General features: G+C 46.6%; 1 protein-coding gene and 1 long non-coding RNA gene across 2 annotated transcripts in view; one reads left to right on the forward strand and one right to left on the reverse strand.

The window, feature by feature from the left end:
- The first annotated feature begins 1,634 nt into the window (after positions 1-1,634).
- On the forward strand, positions 1,635-6,811 carry LOC112949217. Its single transcript, XR_003249771.1, has 3 exons — positions 1,635-2,354; positions 4,743-4,887; positions 6,085-6,811. It is a non-coding gene; the product is annotated as an uncharacterized LOC112949217 (long non-coding RNA).
- Positions 2,425-19,100, reverse strand: part of WDR33 (WD repeat domain 33) — a 64,103-nt gene continuing 47,427 nt past the window's right edge. The window contains exons 9-23 of the mRNA XM_026041591.1: positions 18,533-18,687; positions 18,324-18,402; positions 17,664-17,774; positions 16,931-17,025; positions 16,690-16,698; positions 16,036-16,122; positions 15,649-15,788; positions 15,107-15,259; positions 13,710-14,759; positions 10,306-10,408; positions 9,563-10,025; positions 6,286-6,452; positions 6,062-6,154; positions 5,014-5,199; positions 2,425-3,032 (exon numbers count right to left, since the gene is read on the reverse strand). Of these exons, the coding sequence (XP_025897376.1) occupies positions 2,803-3,032; positions 5,014-5,199; positions 6,062-6,154; positions 6,286-6,452; positions 9,563-10,025; positions 10,306-10,408; positions 13,710-14,759; positions 15,107-15,259; positions 15,649-15,788; positions 16,036-16,122; positions 16,690-16,698; positions 16,931-17,025; positions 17,664-17,774; positions 18,324-18,402; positions 18,533-18,687 (3,121 nt within the window). The 3' untranslated portion in view covers positions 2,425-2,802. The remainder of the gene's footprint in view (positions 3,033-5,013; positions 5,200-6,061; positions 6,155-6,285; positions 6,453-9,562; positions 10,026-10,305; positions 10,409-13,709; positions 14,760-15,106; positions 15,260-15,648; positions 15,789-16,035; positions 16,123-16,689; positions 16,699-16,930; positions 17,026-17,663; positions 17,775-18,323; positions 18,403-18,532; positions 18,688-19,100) is intronic.

Here is a 19,100-nt window from a genome sequence, read left to right on the forward strand (position 1 = left end):
CGGGAGGGCGCGGGGGGGGGCGGCGGGTAACGGCCCTGCCGGCCCCCGGCAACGGCCGCTCAGCTGCACGAGCCCTGTTTGGAGCGGGAGGGAAGGAAAGGAAACCAGCTGTGGGGCTGGCCGCGGTGAGCGAAGGGCCCGTTCCGAGGCCGCGAGTTGGGGCGCTGGGGCCCCCCGAGCGCAGGAGCCGCCGCGCGCGGTGAGTACCCGGTGCAGCGCGGGCCGGTTGGTACCGCGGCCGCCGAACGGGGCGGCCCCCCGCGAACCGCCGCGGCTGCCCAGCGGAGCCCCGCRGCCGTGCGGCGGCCCGGCCGGGCCCGCGCGTGCCCCAGAGCCGGACACCGCCGGGGTGCCGCCCTAGGGGGGACCTCAGCATAGAGCTTGCTGCAAAATGAAGCTGTGCAAGGGGAGAGGGCTTCAATGTACACGAACGCCTTTAATAAAACTTGGAATACACAATGCCAGTATAGATGTGCCACTGAGGACCAGTGTTTTTCTCCTTAAAAATACAAGTCAGCRCCACCTGGAACAGCAGGAAATTAGTTGTCTCATTTCTTAACTYCTAAGCCTCGATATATGAAAGTTTATTTCTAACAACATCAAGTTAGACCTCAGATGGTGAAGCTTATATTAGCGTCTAGATTATAAGAGCTCTACATATTTTTACCAGCTTAAGCCCAGCAAGAGCTTGAGCTGAGCTTTAGACGTTCCCCTTGCTTTCCGGGGCTATAGCGGGTCGTGGTGGCCCGGCCGGGGCCGCTGCTGTTCCGCTCCAGCCCGTCGGGACTGGGGGAAGCCCGGGGAGCGCTCAGTTAGSCCGGCCTCCCAAGGCTTGCTCCGCACAGCAAGGCCGTGCCTTCTCTCCAACCCCAGCAAGGGGCATTTTGGCAGGAAGAACTTAAATCATTTAACAGCTGCCCTCAACAGTGGTTGTAAGGAGCCAAAACAGCCTTTATTGGAAAAAACAGCCCTTCAGCCTAGATGAAGTGGGGTTCCCTAGGATTAGAGAGCTGACCTACGTTAGACACTTTAACCTATTTTGGTAGCAGGCTCTGATTTAGCTAGGGGTTGAGAAGCTCACTGTCTAACTCAGAAACTAATCTAGAAAAGCCACTTTCAAGGCCATTAAGACAATTTTGGAAAACAAGAGGAAAAAAAAGAAAAGCTTTTTCCTGTTCCTAATAATTAAATCACTGATACTTGGCTTTAAAAGTGAACAGTTACCATCTATTCTTCTGTGGGTGGAGGTAAAACTAGGTTCTTCTTTGCAGGGAAATAAAGTATCAAAGCAGAAGCATGCCAGCCCTTTCCTAGCTAGTTCCTTTGATACCGATCTGCCTCACTAGAGCCCTGCGACAAGAATTTTCCTGGCCAAAAGTTCTTCGCTGGGATCATCCCGAGCCCCTTTGYGCAGCAAAAGGGAGCGACTCAGAGAGGAGCCTTCGAGCTGGAGCGAGGGAGCTGYGTCCCTGGGGGCAGGAGCTGGGCACCTTCCCGGCAGCCGGCTCCTCTGCTCCAGGCTCTGGGGCGCCTCCAGCACTGCAGGGCCCTGGGCGCTGCCCTTACGGGAGCTACCCTATGATGTGCTTCTCAGTGAGGCTTGGCATGCAAAAGGAGCAATGTTCACAAATAGCTTTTGGTATGGGGAAATGTATTTTTGTGGGGAAAATGAAACATGGTTAGTAAGCAGCTTTATTATGAAATGTGAAAAATAGGAATAACCCCTCTTCTCATCCCAATTAAAAACTAGCAGTATTGCAAAGAAGTAAAACTAGGAGAAAAAATACCTTAGAAAAAAAGATGCTTAAAATTTTTAAGGACATGACCAAGTAACAAAGTTTGCACTCCAGTATCTGAGTGCAGCAGCTTGTACTGAACACCCGTCTCTTTAAGCAGCGTGTGCTATAGCCCCTGCAAAGCAAACACTTCCACATTCATCAAGCTGCTGAACRTCCGTCCTTTCCTCCACTATTTATGTAAACTGGTGCTATGGTGAACTGGAATATTTGATTGCAAGTGAAGCACAGAACGAGGATGTTAGTCAGGCTCTACCTTGCCAGGTTAGAGCTCGTACAGTCTGTGACCACCTTCTGAGTCGTGTTGCACGTTTTCTCTCTCTTTCAGGCCTGCAGAAGAGCGAGCAGCGGCGGGCTCCTGGGTTTGGGATTTTAACGTCAGCACCACTTGCCATCAAGAGACAGCTCTGGCCAAAGGTGACAGACAACGTTTACCTGTGCCTGGTGAACCCCCCAACAGGAATGAGGCAGCTTGTACTGGGGAACATTCAGGAGGTAGTTCTGTTGCTCCATCCRATACACAAATTTGCTTAAAGATGATACTTGTTGCGGTTCTAGGTGAGTAAAGAATCAGACACTGCATAGATTTTTTGGTTAATTTTTGCGCAAATTACATTCTGTATTCATACAAAAACAACGTAACTTTTCTGACAAACTGTACATATAGAAACAAGTTTTTGTCTGGAGGTGAACTGAAATCTGTGGAGCTGCTCCATGTCTTACAACACTAAAAAAAATTCCAGCTCTTCACAAAACAAAGTAGGTAAAAGACGGTGAGAAAAACGGGGGCGGAGAGGACAAAATGGAAACCCAGCTGCAATACTGCAGCCAGGAGCGGTTGATCGATCTACGAAAAGACCCTTGTTAGGAACTAAAGCACATTCAGTTATCCCAGTTAGGAATCCAGGGTTGTGGTGCTGCAGGTTTACGTTCTCCTTGAGTCCAGAGTAGCAGTTATTTAAATATTGTCCAGCGAGGACTGGGTGTGACCCAGTCAAAGCCTCTTCTATCGTCCTCTTCCACCACCCCTGGATGCTCCTCTTCTTGACTGACCAGAGTTCATGTTGCTTCCCCTTCCCCAGTTACTCCCACTCCTTCCTCTGGAAGGGTTGTTGCCTCCTGTAGGGCCTCCCCCGAAAGCTTCATCCCTGTGGAACCCGTCGTGATGGTCTCCATCCAAAGAGCCAGACCTGCCAGATTTTGGCACTCGCTGTGAAGGTCCTGARCTTCCTCGTCCTAGAAATGAAGCACAGTCAGTTACTGATGCTGCAGTTTAAACCACATCTCTGCTCAGACACACCCTATGTCTAACTAGTTCTCATGTCCTATAAAGATTATGAGTGATATTATTGGTTGACTCTGTTTTTTTGCTAGAAATAATGAAAAATGTTCTATTTCACTACTAACCATGAACAAACTGTATCAGCTCTTAYTGCCAGGTACATGAGGATTTTATAATTTCATTGATCTTTTTCGTACTGATAAATAAATCAAAAAAAAGAAGTCAGTAGCCAAATTAACACAAGTAGTACTTTGAAGAAAAAAATGGCAAGTGCTTAATGAACCAATTTACTACTACAGCCAAGTTAGAATTATTTATGCTCCATTTTAGCAAAAGTTATTTCTTCTGGACTGTGTTTGGTTCTGTGCAAAATAAGTGACCAAGTTTATAGTCCATAAAGTTGCAATCTCCAAAAGACTTGAGCAGTACAACCAAAAGTGACAGGACCCTTATCTGAAACAGCCATTGCTCATCCTGTGCTCATCGAGCCTTCCCTGGCTGTTCTGAACTGCCCTTGGTACAACAAGGCACAAGCCTAGGCACAAGTGCAGCAGGTACCACTCGTTTTGAATTCAGTAAAGCATCTGGTAGCGTTGACACAAATTATTAGTGAAACTGGAAAAAGAATCCTAGAGCTTTGGTAAGAAGCTAGTTAAATGGGAGCAACAGACAGTTTTGAAAGGAAAAGTACTGATASAGGAGGAGTTTAGCAATGGAATTTTATTTTTAAAAACTGTAATTTTATTTCAAAAACCTGCGAAGCCTCCCGATGATACACTGAACGTACTGTCTGTAGGGAGGACTGTCCTATCATTCTATACTGAGTTTGAGGACATGAAATTCAGTGGTATCGATGGCCAGGCTGTGCAGCTGAGGACTAACAACTACCTCAGCTATAGACTGAGCTTAGCTTTTGGAAGCAACTGGGAAGGCTCTTGGTCATTGGTCACAATCGCTCTCAGGATGAGGACGTTGTTAAAATAGACAACACAAGCCTTTTATTTTTAAGGAGAAAATGGAACAAAAGGTGAGGGCAGGGTAATTGTGGGAGCTCTGCACACACAGCAATAGGTGCTGAACTAGCTATCAGACTCCCAAAGAAGATGGTTTGTGAGTTACAGCAGCTAGTTCTGCATCTCCCTAATGTTCACAGGTAGTCAGAAAAGGCAAATACAGCACGAGTAGCTATTAGGGAAGAATGGAGAATACAGCACACAACCAGGACAGCTGCTGAAGTCCACGGTTAAACCGCATCTTAAAGAGTGCAGACAATACCTAGTTACCCCATGCTTTACAAAAGTGTGAATTAAAACTGGAAAGGATATAGGCAGGTTAGATAAGGATAGGAAAAGGTACAGAACAGCTTTAGTTAGGCCCGGTGACAGGTCTGTCAGTGGGTGTGTGCATGTCAAAAATTTTTGTTTTCTCATAAATCAATTAGAGAAGTAGACAGAAAAGCTCTCAAAAGCAGTGAAATATAAAGATAACGTTACAGCATGTCCCTGAACTACAGATCTTCAGAGAGCATTTCAGGGGCATACCGCCATAGGCTCACTCTATCTGATACCCTTCTCCTAGCTAAGRATATTAACTGACTACAAGTTAGAAATAACTAATCTGAAAAAAACAGGAAAAAAGGCTCTTAACAAGAGATTTCCTTTTAGACTAACAGGGAGCCAAAATTTACTACTTTTGAACGGGAGCACAGACCATTTAAGCAGAGGATTATCTGATGCCAAAAACTGTCACGGGATCTGGATTTGGAAAATCCCTCCTATCTCAGTAGACCAGTCTTCAGCTGTACAGTTGGTAAGGTTAAATATTTACCATAAAATTCAATTCAGCCTTACTCCCYTCTGAATATTAGCTCAGTAAACTTTAGTGTTGAAAAACATGCCCATGTAGCATAAGATCTTCWACACAAAGGCTTCTTACCTTTGCCCCTGTCCTCCGGAGGTCCCCCTGGAGCGTCCATTTCCCTGTGGTCAGAGGTGCCCGGGCCATCGTGCCAGGGCCGTTTGCGGGGAGGGAGCGAGGCCATGTCCATGCCCTGGAGCGAGGAAGAACGCTCCCTGTTAGCTGCAGAGTGGCCGTCGTGAGGAGGGAGGTCTGGGCGAGGACCTGGGCGTGACAAGAAGAGACAGGACCATAAGGAATGTTCATCTGATCATTATTCCTCGTTTTGGAATTAACCACAAACGTACCTGCGTTCTACATTATTTGGTCCTCAGCTTTGTAGCTTAATTTCCCTCCCATGCCCAACAGCAGCATGAGCAAATAGATGAAAAGATTTTAAGAAAGCTAATGGTAAGATGATGAAGACAGACTTCAAATAAATGACAGATCTAAAATGTTCTTTTTAGGATTAAGTATTTTCATGTGATTTAGCAAAGAGGGAATCCCATTCTCATCTTTGCTTTTTCATGTGTCATTTGCACTCATTTTTCCATGACACTCCAAAAAKCTCAGTTTTAACCTTACAGAGAGTTCCCATTCACAGTTATTACTGTTAGTAATGCAAATACTAATATCAAAGCTGTCTGTCACTGTAGCTCAAAACCTTTAAACAGGAAAAACAATAGTGAAGTTGCCATCATAAAGGATTACTATGATATTAATAGAGGTCTCAAGACACGTGATCTGACAAAGATAAGCTTCAGTCATTTGCAGGTGGCAACAACAGACAGTTCTGAACTATGTAAGAGTCCAAGTTAAAAACAAGACTTCAGGGCCACCATCCTTTCTTTTCTTGTGTTCAGTGAGAGCGCTGCATTTAGAGCCAGGCACATTCTGGCCGGTTAAGTTCCTTCTGGATTTAGAAAGTCCCACAGAACTAAATACTGCCTTTCAAGTAGTAAAGGGAGCGATAACAAGCATGTGAGATACAGGTTTAAAAGGTGCTCCTTTTAAAAGTTACCTGTTTAACAGACTTCTTTTAAATAGTCATCCTTTTATCCAATGCAAAGCCCACCAGATTTTTTACCTGGCTCTCTGTTTCCATCCCAGGATTCCGGTTTCCGGCCTCCTTCAAAACGTGGAAATTCATCTGGAGTTGGAAGCAGACCCTTCCGGCCTCCTGAGCAATGGAGAAGATGCAGAGGACAGCAGTGAGAGGAGACATTGTGCTCAGGAAACTTTTCCAATTCGYCCAAGAAATGTCTTTGCCCCCTCAACCATGCATTTCAGTGCAGAAGAACGTTCCCTCACCTCGGAGAGCACCGCGACCTCGTCCCCGAACACCATGGTCCCTTCCTCTCGCACTGTCATCGGGAGGGTCAAAAGCGTCATCTGGCCCAAAATCTTCAGGACCGGGGAAGCCGTCTCTCCCCCTGGGTCCCCGGCCCTCGTGTCTTGAGGGTCCTCCTCTTCTGAAGCTACAAGAAAAGAACATAGTACAAACGTGGGGTTTTTAGGCAGCTTACACTGATAAACTTGAATCATCTTCACTTTAATAATCAACTTGTTTCAGAACCATTTTACTTGATACTGTAGTGCAAACAATTACTACAACAGGACTTATAGCACAAGACCCTAGACTGCACTTGGCTCTGTAGTGATGACAGTTGCTGCAAGTGCGCAGGAACATCCTATGCTCTGAAGGACAGGTTATTCTAAAGTGCAGTTGTCTTGCACAGCGTAGCTCTCATGACACTGAAGTCGTTTTTTTTCCTTCTAGAAGTGCCCTGGCACCTTCAGTGATCCGACACCATTGGGTTCGGTACCTTTTCTTAGGCAAGCACAGTTCCTCCAGTATTGCACTGGGGTTTTATCTGAGACCTTCAGAGAGAAGACTGGTTCATAGGGAACCGCCAGGTGCCATTGCAGGGAAGCCTTTAGGTGGCTGCAGCAATCGCGGCAGTGCTGCTCCTCACAGCGCCAGTGTCTGAGCACCTGAGTGCCCGTGGAGGCGCAGCCACGGCCCGCGCAGCTGCGAGCAGAGCCTCAGCCCCACGGCACGCGCGGGCGGCGTTACGGGACGGGCACGCGGCTCCTCACGCTGCAGCGCCCGCTGCTCCTGCCGCCCTCAGCAGCAGCACCTCTGGCCTTGCCCCTCGCACTGCTGCCCGTCCCCTCGGGCCAGGGCCGCGCGGCCAAGCCGCAGCAGTAGCGGGTACGCCTGGCTTCGGGCAGCATCCCCTTCCCCAGCTCATGAAAGACACAGTGCATCCTATTACAAGCAAAACTTTAGATACTTTTATTTAGAATTTTAACAACATTAACCTTTTAATTACAAATTTAAATATTTTAACAGTAGTCATAACACAATACAATATTTTTAAACTTTTACATTTTTTTAATTAAAAACAATAGGTCTGTCTCCACCTCCCAGAAAACAAACACAATACAGAGAGGAGGCTGCTGTGCCTATAGAGGTACAACAGTGGATGGAGGGAGTGCTGCGTATGGACAATGAACCATTTTACATTAGCTTGAATGACTCGGGAAAACAAACTGAACAGTCTCAGGTACAAATGGTTCAGATAACCACAGAGCAATATTTTTCAGCCTTGAAACAGCACAGTCCTCTAGGAGTTCTTTAGAGGGTCTCCCGTTTTAATACTGACATGGTGCAATTCTGCTTAGCTTGAAATTACCGATTTTTCAGCAGCAGGTCCTAGGGCTACCCGGACGGCAGCCTGGCGGCCACAGCGCAGCCCTCAGCCTAGCAGCCCTACGTCTCCCAGAGCCACCGAGCCTAGCAGCGTGTGAGAGCGAGCCCTGCGCTCTGCCGCGCACCAGCCCCGCRCGCCACCCTGCCTCGCATGCCGCTCCCATCCCGATTTCACCGCGCCCGGGTCGTCCTCCTTGCGCCTAGGACCTTAACGTACAGAGCTGCCCACTGTGCAGGTGAGCAGGCAGGAAGAGGCAGGTCTCTGCAGTAGGAGCAGCGTGGTGATATGCACAGGCAGAATAAGAACAGGACAGGCATGAGAAGGAGGGGAAATTAGAGAGAAACACACACATACACACACATCCCTCTCACGCGTGATCAGTCCAGTTACAATCCAAGTCTGCAAACCAAGTCAGCTAGTGGAGAGGGTTGGGACTCTCAGGTTCACCTCAGCATCTGCAATAAGCGGCTTCTAATTCACCTGCACTCAAAGGAATTCATAAAATTTGCTAAGCACAACAAGCCCTTTATAGCGCTGTGCTCATCGCCTTTAAACCAAATTGTCCGTACAAATAGTCCTACTGTGATGAATAGACTCTTCTTAGGCCAGAAGGCAGATTTACAGGTCACAGGTGTTTTGGACACTCTTCTTTTTTTAACATTTTTAAAAATCAGGGGGGTAATAAAATATTTCCCAGGCCCTAAACATTTCCAATACAAGATTCAGAAAATCTCTACTGCCCTTTTAAAAGCGTTGTCTGCCAGGCCTTTTACAATTCAGTAGTGCAGACCACTCAGCTGGATGCTACTGGGTGCTATTTACTCTTACGTTTTTAAAACGGCTGTAATTGTTACCTTCTTTTAGTTACTGTTCATTTCTTTTCATACTCTTCACACAAAAGGAAGGTACATCTTTACAGAGCTAGGTAGAAAATAGCTAAAAGAAGAGCTGTATAGATGTAAAGTAAAAGGAATGTAAGAAAATGATTAAAAAAGGCAACTAAAACACACAAAATTCACATTATGTGGAGACCACAATATACTGGTACGAGTACACGTTTCTATACATATGGAGTTGGTGGTCAGTGAGAGGCTTAGACCTTGGAGGCCAAATTTTACCGTTAAAGTAGCATAAATCTGGAGCAACTTTCAATGACAGTTAATCTGGCTGACTTAGAGTAATTCCTCCATATTTACAGTGATAACTAGAAGCAAATTCATCCCTTTGTGATTTGTTTGGAAACTGCGAGCAATGACTTGGACATTGCTATAAACTAGATTATTTTTGTGTTCTTCGCTTGGCATTAAGAAATAAGTCAGAAAGAAATAAAATTCCTACGAGTTAAAACATGAGAAAATAGTCTCAACAGTCCAACAGATGCAGTAGCTCTGCCCCTCAGCATTTGATGGTAGGATCACTGTTCCTGCTCCTTACAAGCACATTGCATCTCTACARTCTACGGTCTCTACAGTCACTCCAGTTTATGACTGGAGACACAGTCTCAAATTCCATTTCTAGTGTTCAAAAGTTTGTCACTTTAAAGTTCCAGTTTCCTCTCAATTTTCATCAAAACGATCTCAGATCTTCATCCTGTGTATCTTGGTCTTCTCTACAAATTTCCTGCCTTCTCTTTACTTACTGTTTAAAGACACGGAAGCTGCTGTGTACAATGACCATTTTTCAAGTTTTCTTCTATTACTGAATGATTTTATGGACTCTATACTCAGGTATATTAGAGTTTTCATTTCCTTATTGGTTTCCAGTTTATAAATCTGAAACAGATAGACTCCTTAATGAAGAGGAAACCAGGAACAGAGTGATTTCCCTCCACACACCCTTTACCCCCCGGCAAAGAGGAGATTGACTCTTACCTCTCATCGCGTCTTCCCCGGAAGCGTGCGTCCTCAGGATCCCGGGGATATCTGTCGTCCGAAGGTCTCCGKCCTTCCCAAGCACCAGGAGGCCCACGGTTTGAACCCCCTCCTTCAAATTCCCTGTGATCAGGAGGAAACGGAGGCCCGGGTCCACCGCGTCTCCATTTTTCATCTTGCAGCGGTGGGCCTCCTCTCCCCTCAAATTCCCGTAATCGATGGCCAAATCTCTTATCTGGATGGAAGTCGTCACGGAAGTCATCTGGTCGATCAAAGTCATCATGGAAATCTGGGTGAGGTCCTCGTCTATCTGGCATGCCCCTGCTGTCTCTACCATCACCCCACTCCTGGCCACCTCGAAACAACCCTCTCTCAGGCCCGTGATCGGGACCACCACTGTTCTGGTCGTGCCTTCTATCTGAGAGAGGGCCCATGTGATGGTTTGGTGGACCACGGGAGTCACCTTGAAGGAAAAAATCATAGCAAATTTCTGTAATGTTTTTTAAAAACATTTCTAGGATGCTCTAGTTTGCAAAGTTCTCCAAAGCACACACTACACATTCCACTTTAAATATTCTTTGGGGAAACACTTCTCCACTCTATTCCTGCCAAGGTCTTTGGCACCTTCTCTCTGAGCCAAGGCCTGGTGCTCTGCTATGGCTTTTTCTACCAAAAGGCATTGCTGTCTAACAGCCTCTTTTTGGAGAGTTGCTCTTAGAAGAACAGACAGCATAAATAGTTACCTTTATTAAGACCAGGTCCTTGGCTGTGAGGGCCGAGACGACCTTGTCCTCCCTGCTGCCCCAGTCCCGGGATCAACGGTGGAGGACCTGGGTTCTGTCCGTCCTATTAATATATAGCAGGGAAGACTCCGTGAATTACCACGCAGCAGAGTTCTTGCTTTCAGGCATGTTTTGTACGAGTGCAAAATACATTTCTCTACACAAAGAAAGACCACGTATCTTCACAGATCTTCAGTGAACAGAAACAACTGCCGTGGMAATGGTTTGGGGTACCAAGAACGTCTGCTGGGGTTGCTGGTGGAGGTACCAGCAAAGCCCTCGCGTAACCCTTCCTTTGTAAGCTGCTAACATGGAAATACATGAGCTTGTTTCTTACCCTGCTGGCAACACTCTTGTTTGTTTCTTTTCCTAAATCCATGCTCAAAAAAAAGGACTAAAGCCTCTGAGGTGCGTGGCCAAGCACCGAGCGAGGAGCTGTCTCTGGGTGTGGAGGCAAAGCACCTCCAAGCAGACAGTGCGGGCTCAGCCAGAGCTGGCACRGGCTTTATCAGGCCAGAGGAAAACAAATAAGGAATAAATAAGCCTTTCATTATTCTATTCGAATTCTGCAAGGTCTTTTATGTTGACATCACACACAAAAGACATATAGAAATATTGTTAATACATCCCTCCTCCCTAAACAATCAGAAAGCCCCAAACATTCTTTTCCTAGACACATCTATAGAATGATACTTTGAACTTGCCTCTATACTGGCTTGTAGAAGACCTTCTGAGTTGCAGATGATTTGTAAATACCAAGTTTTACCACATAACTGTACTCAKGATTACCCTGATGAATCTCTATGTGAAACCAAGCTGATTTTTATAGTCTGTACTTATTTGTTTGGAAACACTACTACTTTTCTTCAGTTCAAAAGTAGTGGTAATAATTAGTGCATTTTTCCCTTCACATATTGAAATAGATTTTAAATTATGTACTCAGCTCTTATACTGAATTGCAGTATCTGCGATAAACAAAAACCAGCATGTAAGTACTGACTACAAGCACTGCATTTGCAATGATTATTTTTGTGAAGATTTTAGGGGAAAAGAYAACAACAACAAAAAAAGGCTCCATCCAATGGCCATTAAAAATTGTCTTCCCACTGACTGGGCAGTGGGTTGGATCCAGAACACAAATTCACTGCCTAGGAAAGATCCACCCAAACACTGTCACAAAGCTGCTGTCCTTCTCGACCTAGACCCTGCTGGAGTTGTACAGTTCCTGATCCATGCACCTGTGCTTACTTACAAGCAGCTTTCCTCACCTTCTACAATTCCTGCCACTTCTGCTTAAACAAAAAGCAGTTTTCAGCACCCATTACAAGACTTTCCTTAGGACTGGCCAAAAACGTTACCCGTAGTGCCATGACAAAGCAGGGCGGCAGACGGGCCATGTTCGCACAGGCCCTTGGTGCCGGTGCCCCCGGCGGCTGCTCCACGGCCCCCACACTACTTGTTTCCTCTTTTTTTTTTTAAGCATTTTTCATACTGACCCACAGTTTTCCAAACACTGCCTTTCTTCTAAAACATTTCGTAAGCTCCTAAAATTTTGCCTGCAAGTGGTTACTAGAGACTTGTCCAGAAGCATTCACATCTCGCACAAGCAGCAAGCGGSATGCAATTCCGTGGCTAGGAAGCTTAATAATGGTGATTACAACCAGTCTTCCACATCAGTAACAGCAAAAGAACCACAAGTACCACCGCTTGTGTCGGTAAACTTCTATTTACCCTTCTCTATTTTAATATCAGCATGCCTAGGAAGAGATTTTGCCAGTTCTGTCTCAGGAAACGTCCTTCCCTATGGAGTTTCCTTGGCTGTTCCATGTTCGGGGGGAAGCGGCCTCGGGCCGATGAAGACGAGCGCACCGAGCGCTCTCCTGGACGCAGCTCCACCTCTGCACAGCTCTACACGCATGCAGGATCATCTCCTGAGCCCTTGGAGCAGCTCAAAAATATTCACACCTTCCCGTTACTGACTGAACAAAGAGGAGCAGAAGTGATTCATACAAGTTTATAGAAGATTAATGTCAAATTTGGGAGAAAAAAAAAAAGCCAATGCCTACTGCTGATAAAAGCACCTGACTTAAGTAGCTACAGTTATATTCATATTACAGAGATGTAAAAACTGAAAGGAACATGCATTTTGAAGTCTTTCTTTAAGGCAGTGACCTACAGAAGCTACACTAGCAGGAAAAGGGGCAAAACCCATTTTTTTTCCATAATTGTGTGAGACTCTAATAGTGTCCATCCGCAATAACTGTGCACTGGCCGGAGCAGCTGCSTTGGTGCGGCCTCGCGGCGGGACCCGCCGCATCCCCGCAGCGGCGGCGCCGCGGAAGCCAGCCGGGATGCTGCCCGGGATGCCGTGCAGGCGCCGCTCCCCTGTTCAGCGGGAACATCAAGCCAACCCGCGCCTCGCCCTGGCCTCGAGGCCCTGCCATGAAGCTCATCGCGGGCTACGGTGAGCGGTGCTGGGCCACGAACCGAGGCGTACGGCCGCAGCATCGAAAGCTTTCACTGGAAGCTACTCAGGGCAACTCCAAAAAGGTTATTCTTGTTAAAAAAAATCACGCATTTCATCAAATTGAATAAATAGATTTTTTTTTTTTTTTGGCACAAACACTCTCTCTAAAACACACCTTAAAGCTGATACAAACATAAGAAATTCCGGGTACAAAATCAGCATCAGCGACATCGGGAATAACAAGAATGGTAATGAAAATATTAAGCGCTGTGTCTGCGAGCCCGGGCAGAGCAGCAGACGGGACAGCGCGACTGTGAGAGCCCCGAGGGGCTGCGGAGCAGGCGGCAGCGCCGGCCGCAGCTCCCGGCGCCATCCTGGCCCAGCGCCCTGCGCTCGGGGCAGCGCTCCCAGCCCACAGGGCGCGGGCAGCGGCGGCGGCAGCCCGCCCGGAGCCCCACGTGGGGCGGCCCCCRCGCCGCACGCAGCCCGCGCCTGGGGAAACCCGCTGCGGGACAGCAGAACCGGGAGGAAGCTCGGCTAATTAATGAGGTTTCTTATATTAATTCCGCTCAAATTTGACCTCTTTCATGCGTACGCACTCCCAAGAAATTAGCGCTTTAAAAGAGTTTAGTGCCTTTAAATTAAAAACTGCCATTTCTGCTAAGGTTGGATATCTTCTTAGCAGACACTGATTTGGGGATGGGCCTTTCCGGGGGGCCACTTCCCCGCCTCCCCGCGCTGCTCCCCAGCCACGGGCCTCTCTTCAGCACCATGGGGCCTTTTTGCGAGGCCGAGGCTGAGGCCGGGGCGCTGCGGAGCCCCGCCGGCCGCGGCCTCGCGGCGCCGCCCTCACGGCCGCCRGCGCATCGGCCTCCTGCTCGCACGGCCCCGCACGTACCTGGTTGAACGGGGGACGAGGCCCGTCGCCCAGCAAAGGAGTTTTCTGCTGCTGGAAAGGCAGCGGCCCCTGCGACGGATGCGGCCCCCGTGAAGGGTTCGGCTGTCCCTGAGGTCCTTGCATGGTTCCTTGTGGCCCCACTAAAGAGCCTTGCGGAGGTCCCTGCTGGCCTTGTGGACCTGGCGGCCCACGCAATTCTTGTGGCGGTCCCAACATTGTACCTTGAGGCGGGGGTCCCTGCAGGCCCCTCATCTCCTGGGGACCGTGTCCTAGTAAACCACTTTGCATATGAGGACCTCTCATTTCTTGCGGATGACCCATCATCATCCCTTGTGGAGCAGGTCCCTGGTTATCTCTGGGTCCTGGTGGACCCTGCATCCCTCTTGGATTTAGTCCCATCAAAGGCCCTTGAGATATAGGACCTTGCATCCCTTGAGATCCTGGAGCTCCTTGCATGCCATGAGGAAGAGGTCCTTGCATTCCTCGGGGACCAGGTGGCCCTTGCATTCCTTGAGCACCTGGAGGACCTTGGGGACCCAGGTGACCTTGTGGGCCAGGTGGACCCTGAGGTCCTAAATGAGTCTGAGATCCAGGTAGGCCTTGTGGTCCTAAGTGGCCTTGTGGGCCAGCACTACCCTGCGGACCTGGAGGCCCCATCGGCCCGTGAGGGCCAGGATGTCTCTGCATTCCTTGATGCCCGTGTAAATCCTGAGGCCGTGGCATTCCTTGTGGAGGTCCTTGGGGGCCTGGAGGTCCTTGTGGTCCCATGAACCCTTGTGGACCTGCACCGCCTTGGTGTAACGGAGGACCTTGAGGTCCCATTTGTCCTTGGGGTCCYGGAGGTCTGAACTGTCCTTGTGGACCCGGAGGTCCCATCTGAGGCATATTCATTGGCATCTGCTGCGGTGGGAGGGGCTGCTGAAATCCTTGAGGCATCTGCGACATGGGGCCTTGTCCCGGGAAGGGCTGGGGTCCGTGGAGGGAGCCTCCGGGAGGCGGCGGCTGCACCTGCTCGGCTTGCTTCTGTGCGAGTCTCTCAATCTTCAGTTGCTGTTCCAAAAACACAACAAAAAGGCACAGAAAATCAGCCAGGCACAGAAGAACAGGCCACGACCAGAAACCAGAAGCAGCCACCTCATTTTGTGAGCTGAGACAGCTGTAATTCTTTTCAGTTGCTTAGTAGAAACACAACTAAAGCGAATCATAGGTCAGTACTAACCAACTAAAATGTGGGGACCTCACAGCAGGTGTCTACAACACTAAGACCATGCACTGTTCAATTAGATGATTTTTTTGGGGAAAAAAACCACACTAGAACAAGCACACAGTTCACTGTTGATGTCCAGGGCTATCACTTAGAGCACTACGGAAATTTGCCGATGACTTTACATACACACCTCCAAGAGCTGCGGGTTTGTGTACTGAAGTGCTGCCATCTCCTGCTCAATCTCTGCCTGCGTTTTCTTCTTCTCCTCCAGCTTAATGTCCTCCTTTCTGTCATTTAACGGCTCAGGTGGGGGAGGCAAAGGGACTTTATTCTGCATCCAYGCCTACAAAGCGCAGCAAACATGAGGTGAGTCCTGAGGACCGTGCCCTGAACAGCAGCTATGTGCACAATGCATTACTGCATTGGGAAAGGTCTTTTAAATGCAGAATAACAATACTGATATTCAAAAGCTATAAACCAGGTCGAATAAAGCATGTGTATCTCACATAATCTTAACCTTCAAAGTACAGATACAGGATATAAAGGATTTAACCATTTTTTTTAAAGGTAGAGATAGTCCTTAAATTAAGTAGCATGTCACATTATTTTGCAGTGGGTGTTGGTCTAAAGGAGCTGCTGCTGGAAATGCCAAGTGCTGTTAACAGCTAGATCCTTTTTGAAGCCAAGGTCGTAACAACTTGTACTGGTGTTCACTGCAATTCAGGCACTCACCTGCTGGAACTGTGCTGGTATTGGTTTTGCATAGGGCACTTTTTTCTGTGGCACCTTCTTTTGGTCCTTTTGCATTACTTCCTCCATTCCCCAGTCCAGTCCAGGGATTGTCATTTCAATATCATTAGACTCATCTTTTCCTTTAGTATCAGGGAGAGAAGCAGCCAGAACAGTAAGGTTTACTAAGAAACTTTGTTACTTTCCTTAAAACTTATTTAACAAAAAAGAGCAAGAGGTTCTCAGCTCGTCCTTTTCCATGGGAAATATGCACTACAAATTTCAGAGAACTGCCCTGTGCTACCAAGATACAAGAACGATATGAAACAGAAGTCACAGAGTGGTTCACTGGATGGTCCACAGAAGTGTCTCTCCATAGCTATTTCTTACCCATCTGCTCTTGCTCCATGGCTATTTTCAATTGCTCAGGTATTCCCATCCCAGGAATAACTGCTAGGCTGTTGGGTTCAAGATCATCTGGAGGAAACAAAAGAGATATTCTTGGGACAGTTTTCCCTTCTATTACGTATTCTTTCTTTAGATTTCCCACATKCTTTTACCTCTGATGGTTTCATCACATACTTCACAACTGCTGGGGCACTTTATTCCACCCTCGAATTACAGAATATTAAACTAAAAGAATGGCAAGTGCAGATTCATAAAAACACTCCAGAAGGCCAGAAAGTATGTCCTTTCAAGAAAGTCATACCAAGSGCAGAGGCCCAGAAAAGTAAGTTTCATGTCGGACCCATTCCTTAAAACTTAAATYAGATTGAAATTATACATTATAGCCTGAAATTACACAGATCACCGAGGCATGCTGTAGATAGGGTAATCCTGAGCAATTCCAGATTACCAACAAAGTCACTGGGAGAGGCTAAAAGATAAGATTTGAGTTAAGTTCAAAAATTTGAAAGGTTTTCCCATGCTTTGTAGCTCGTGACTGCAGGAAACCATCAAGTTTTCTAGATGCAATTCAGGCTGGGGTTATTGCTGGAGAGCAGCACCAAGCCTCCTTTCTGTGATCAGCAAAGTAGGTCTTACCTCCCGGAGCTGCAAAACAAAATAAAATTCATTATTAGAATCACAATCCTTGAAAGCTTAGATTAAAGCATAGATTAAAATTATGCCGGTAAAAAACACTATGTTTTTTTTTTAATCACTGGTGCCCAATCCTACACTCCCTCATTTTTTCCAGAAGGAAACTTCTGCTCTGTTCCCTACGGCTTCTTCCCGAGCCCAACCCTCAGCCCCGCTCCCTCCCGCCTCGGGGCGCTGGCCTTACCGTATTCCACACCATCTTCCGACATGCCAGGCAGCAGGTTCAAGTTGTAACGATCTCGCATTTTATCCCCAGGTCGGTTTCGAGTCCAAAATTTGCTGTCAAAAGGAAATTATATGATTTCAATAAAAAGATAGAAGTATTAGCTACTGTAATCAAATTTTGTTCTAGCTTCCTAAATTTAAGTGTGCTGTCTTGATTATATAAGAGTTCAAATTCTTACTGATCAAGCCTAACCCTGGATTTGGGCATCAGGTGTAAGTTTAAATTTTTTTTTTTTTTTTTTTAAAATCAGCCTTGTCAACACATACAAATTCCACTGCACTTATACAATACTGCATGTTTCAATGTCTTTAATCCAAAAGCTTCAAAGCAGAGACTACACGCCTCCAAACACACTTGCAACGTGAAAACAAACCCATGGCCAGCAGATGATCCACAGGAAGAAAAGACTTCTGGAGATCAAAAGCAGTATCTTCTTAGTGGAAACAACAACAACCACCACCACCACCACAAGGCTTTCATCCTTTCACATAAAATGTCAATGCCTTTCCCACTASACAAATCGGTCTCCCTGCTTTACCGATGGGTTGTGTAGCAGAATCATCCCAATCTGTTCTTGTTCACCTGTGCACGCTCCTTTCCACCTTCTAGATGTACATACATTTAGATGTACATCGTACATATAAATGTACATATATTTCCCTCAATGCTTTCTTTAAATGCTTGAAAGTACCTGGTGTGATCGTTTGAGCCCGAACAGAGAATATGTCCAAGGGGATGCCACGCCAGACTCCAGATCATTCCCTCGTGAGCCATTTCCATTCCACCAACCTCCTTCTCAACCCTAATGCATCAAAAAACAAAACAAAACATCCACACACAGATGAACATCTGCTACGGATACAACATAAACCTTTTGTGCTGTTGTTCCTGTTTTGCTACCCCCTACAGTTTTATGCTTCAGCTATTTTTTCCCCCCTCTTTGATGAATTGACTGTTCCCAGTTGAACTTAATAGGAAATTAAGCAATGTAGACTTTATTTAATAGTGGATTTTATAAGCAAAATGCTTACAGCATTTCAGAAGAAACTCCAACAAGCTAGGAGCTTCAATTAGTCATCACCCCCTCAACAAAACACTATTAGAAAATGCTAGAATATTATAAAATTTTACTATCTGCAATTGTTTCCTTTCAAGTAGATCTACTCAGGAAAATATCTTCATGAATAAAGCATATTCACAACCATTCTCAAGACTACACCAATACTATACCACAAACTTGCTTGGTAAAGACCAGATTCAAAGATGAAACGCACATTTTAAGTTTAGTACAACAGCTCTCACAACCAACCAGYAACATCTGACCAACATCTCTGGTGAAAAAGCCACGTACCCAACGTGCCAGAAGAGCAAAGAGCCATCAGATCCTCCGCTGGCAAAGAGGCCTTCGTGAACAGGGTGCCAGGCAACAGCTGCAATACAAAATAACTCACAATCAAGAAGTGCTATGCTTGGAGCTCTAACAAGTGTCATTCAGCGCCTCGAAATCTTGAAATTTTATTCTTTATTTACTAATAAAACCTTCCAAAAACAGCATCTGACCTGTGGCCTCTTTCTTATGACCCCTGAAGACTTGAAGCTCTTCTTTCAAATTACGGATGTCAAAGAGCTTGCAGAGGTGGTCACGAGAAGCTGTCAGCAGCCAGTTTCCATTCAGGTTCAGTTTTACCTCCATCACTGTGTTTTTATGAGCATGTCTGCAAGCAGAGAAAGAAAAAAGGCTTATTCTCCAGTTACCAACGTGTCAGACACAAATAAAAGGTGATAATTTACCGGTCCCAAATATTCAGGTCAACACCACAGTAATTCAGGCTGCTAAACTACAATATATTAGGGCTTCCTATGCCAAAGACTCTATGTCTTAAAATTGTTTTCATATGTAGGACCACTGGTAGCATCCACTGAGACATTATCCAGTTGCTGTGCACGTTTCTGCTGCAGTGACCTCAGGCTGATCAGGGATTTCTTATGCCTAGTTAAGCACACATCTCCTCTTTGTTTTCCAAATGAGAACTGTTTGACTAAAATGAATGAGGGCAAAGCCAACTTAAATAAGGAATATCACAGCCCCAGTTTTCCAGGTTCAGACTTCACACAACTGCTACAGTTT

The sequence above is a fragment of the Nothoprocta perdicaria genome, unplaced genomic scaffold (genome assembly GCF_003342845.1).
Source record: "Nothoprocta perdicaria isolate Ctin4 unplaced genomic scaffold, notPer1 scaffold_289, whole genome shotgun sequence".
Classification (NCBI taxonomy): Eukaryota; Metazoa; Chordata; class Aves; order Tinamiformes; family Tinamidae; genus Nothoprocta; species Nothoprocta perdicaria.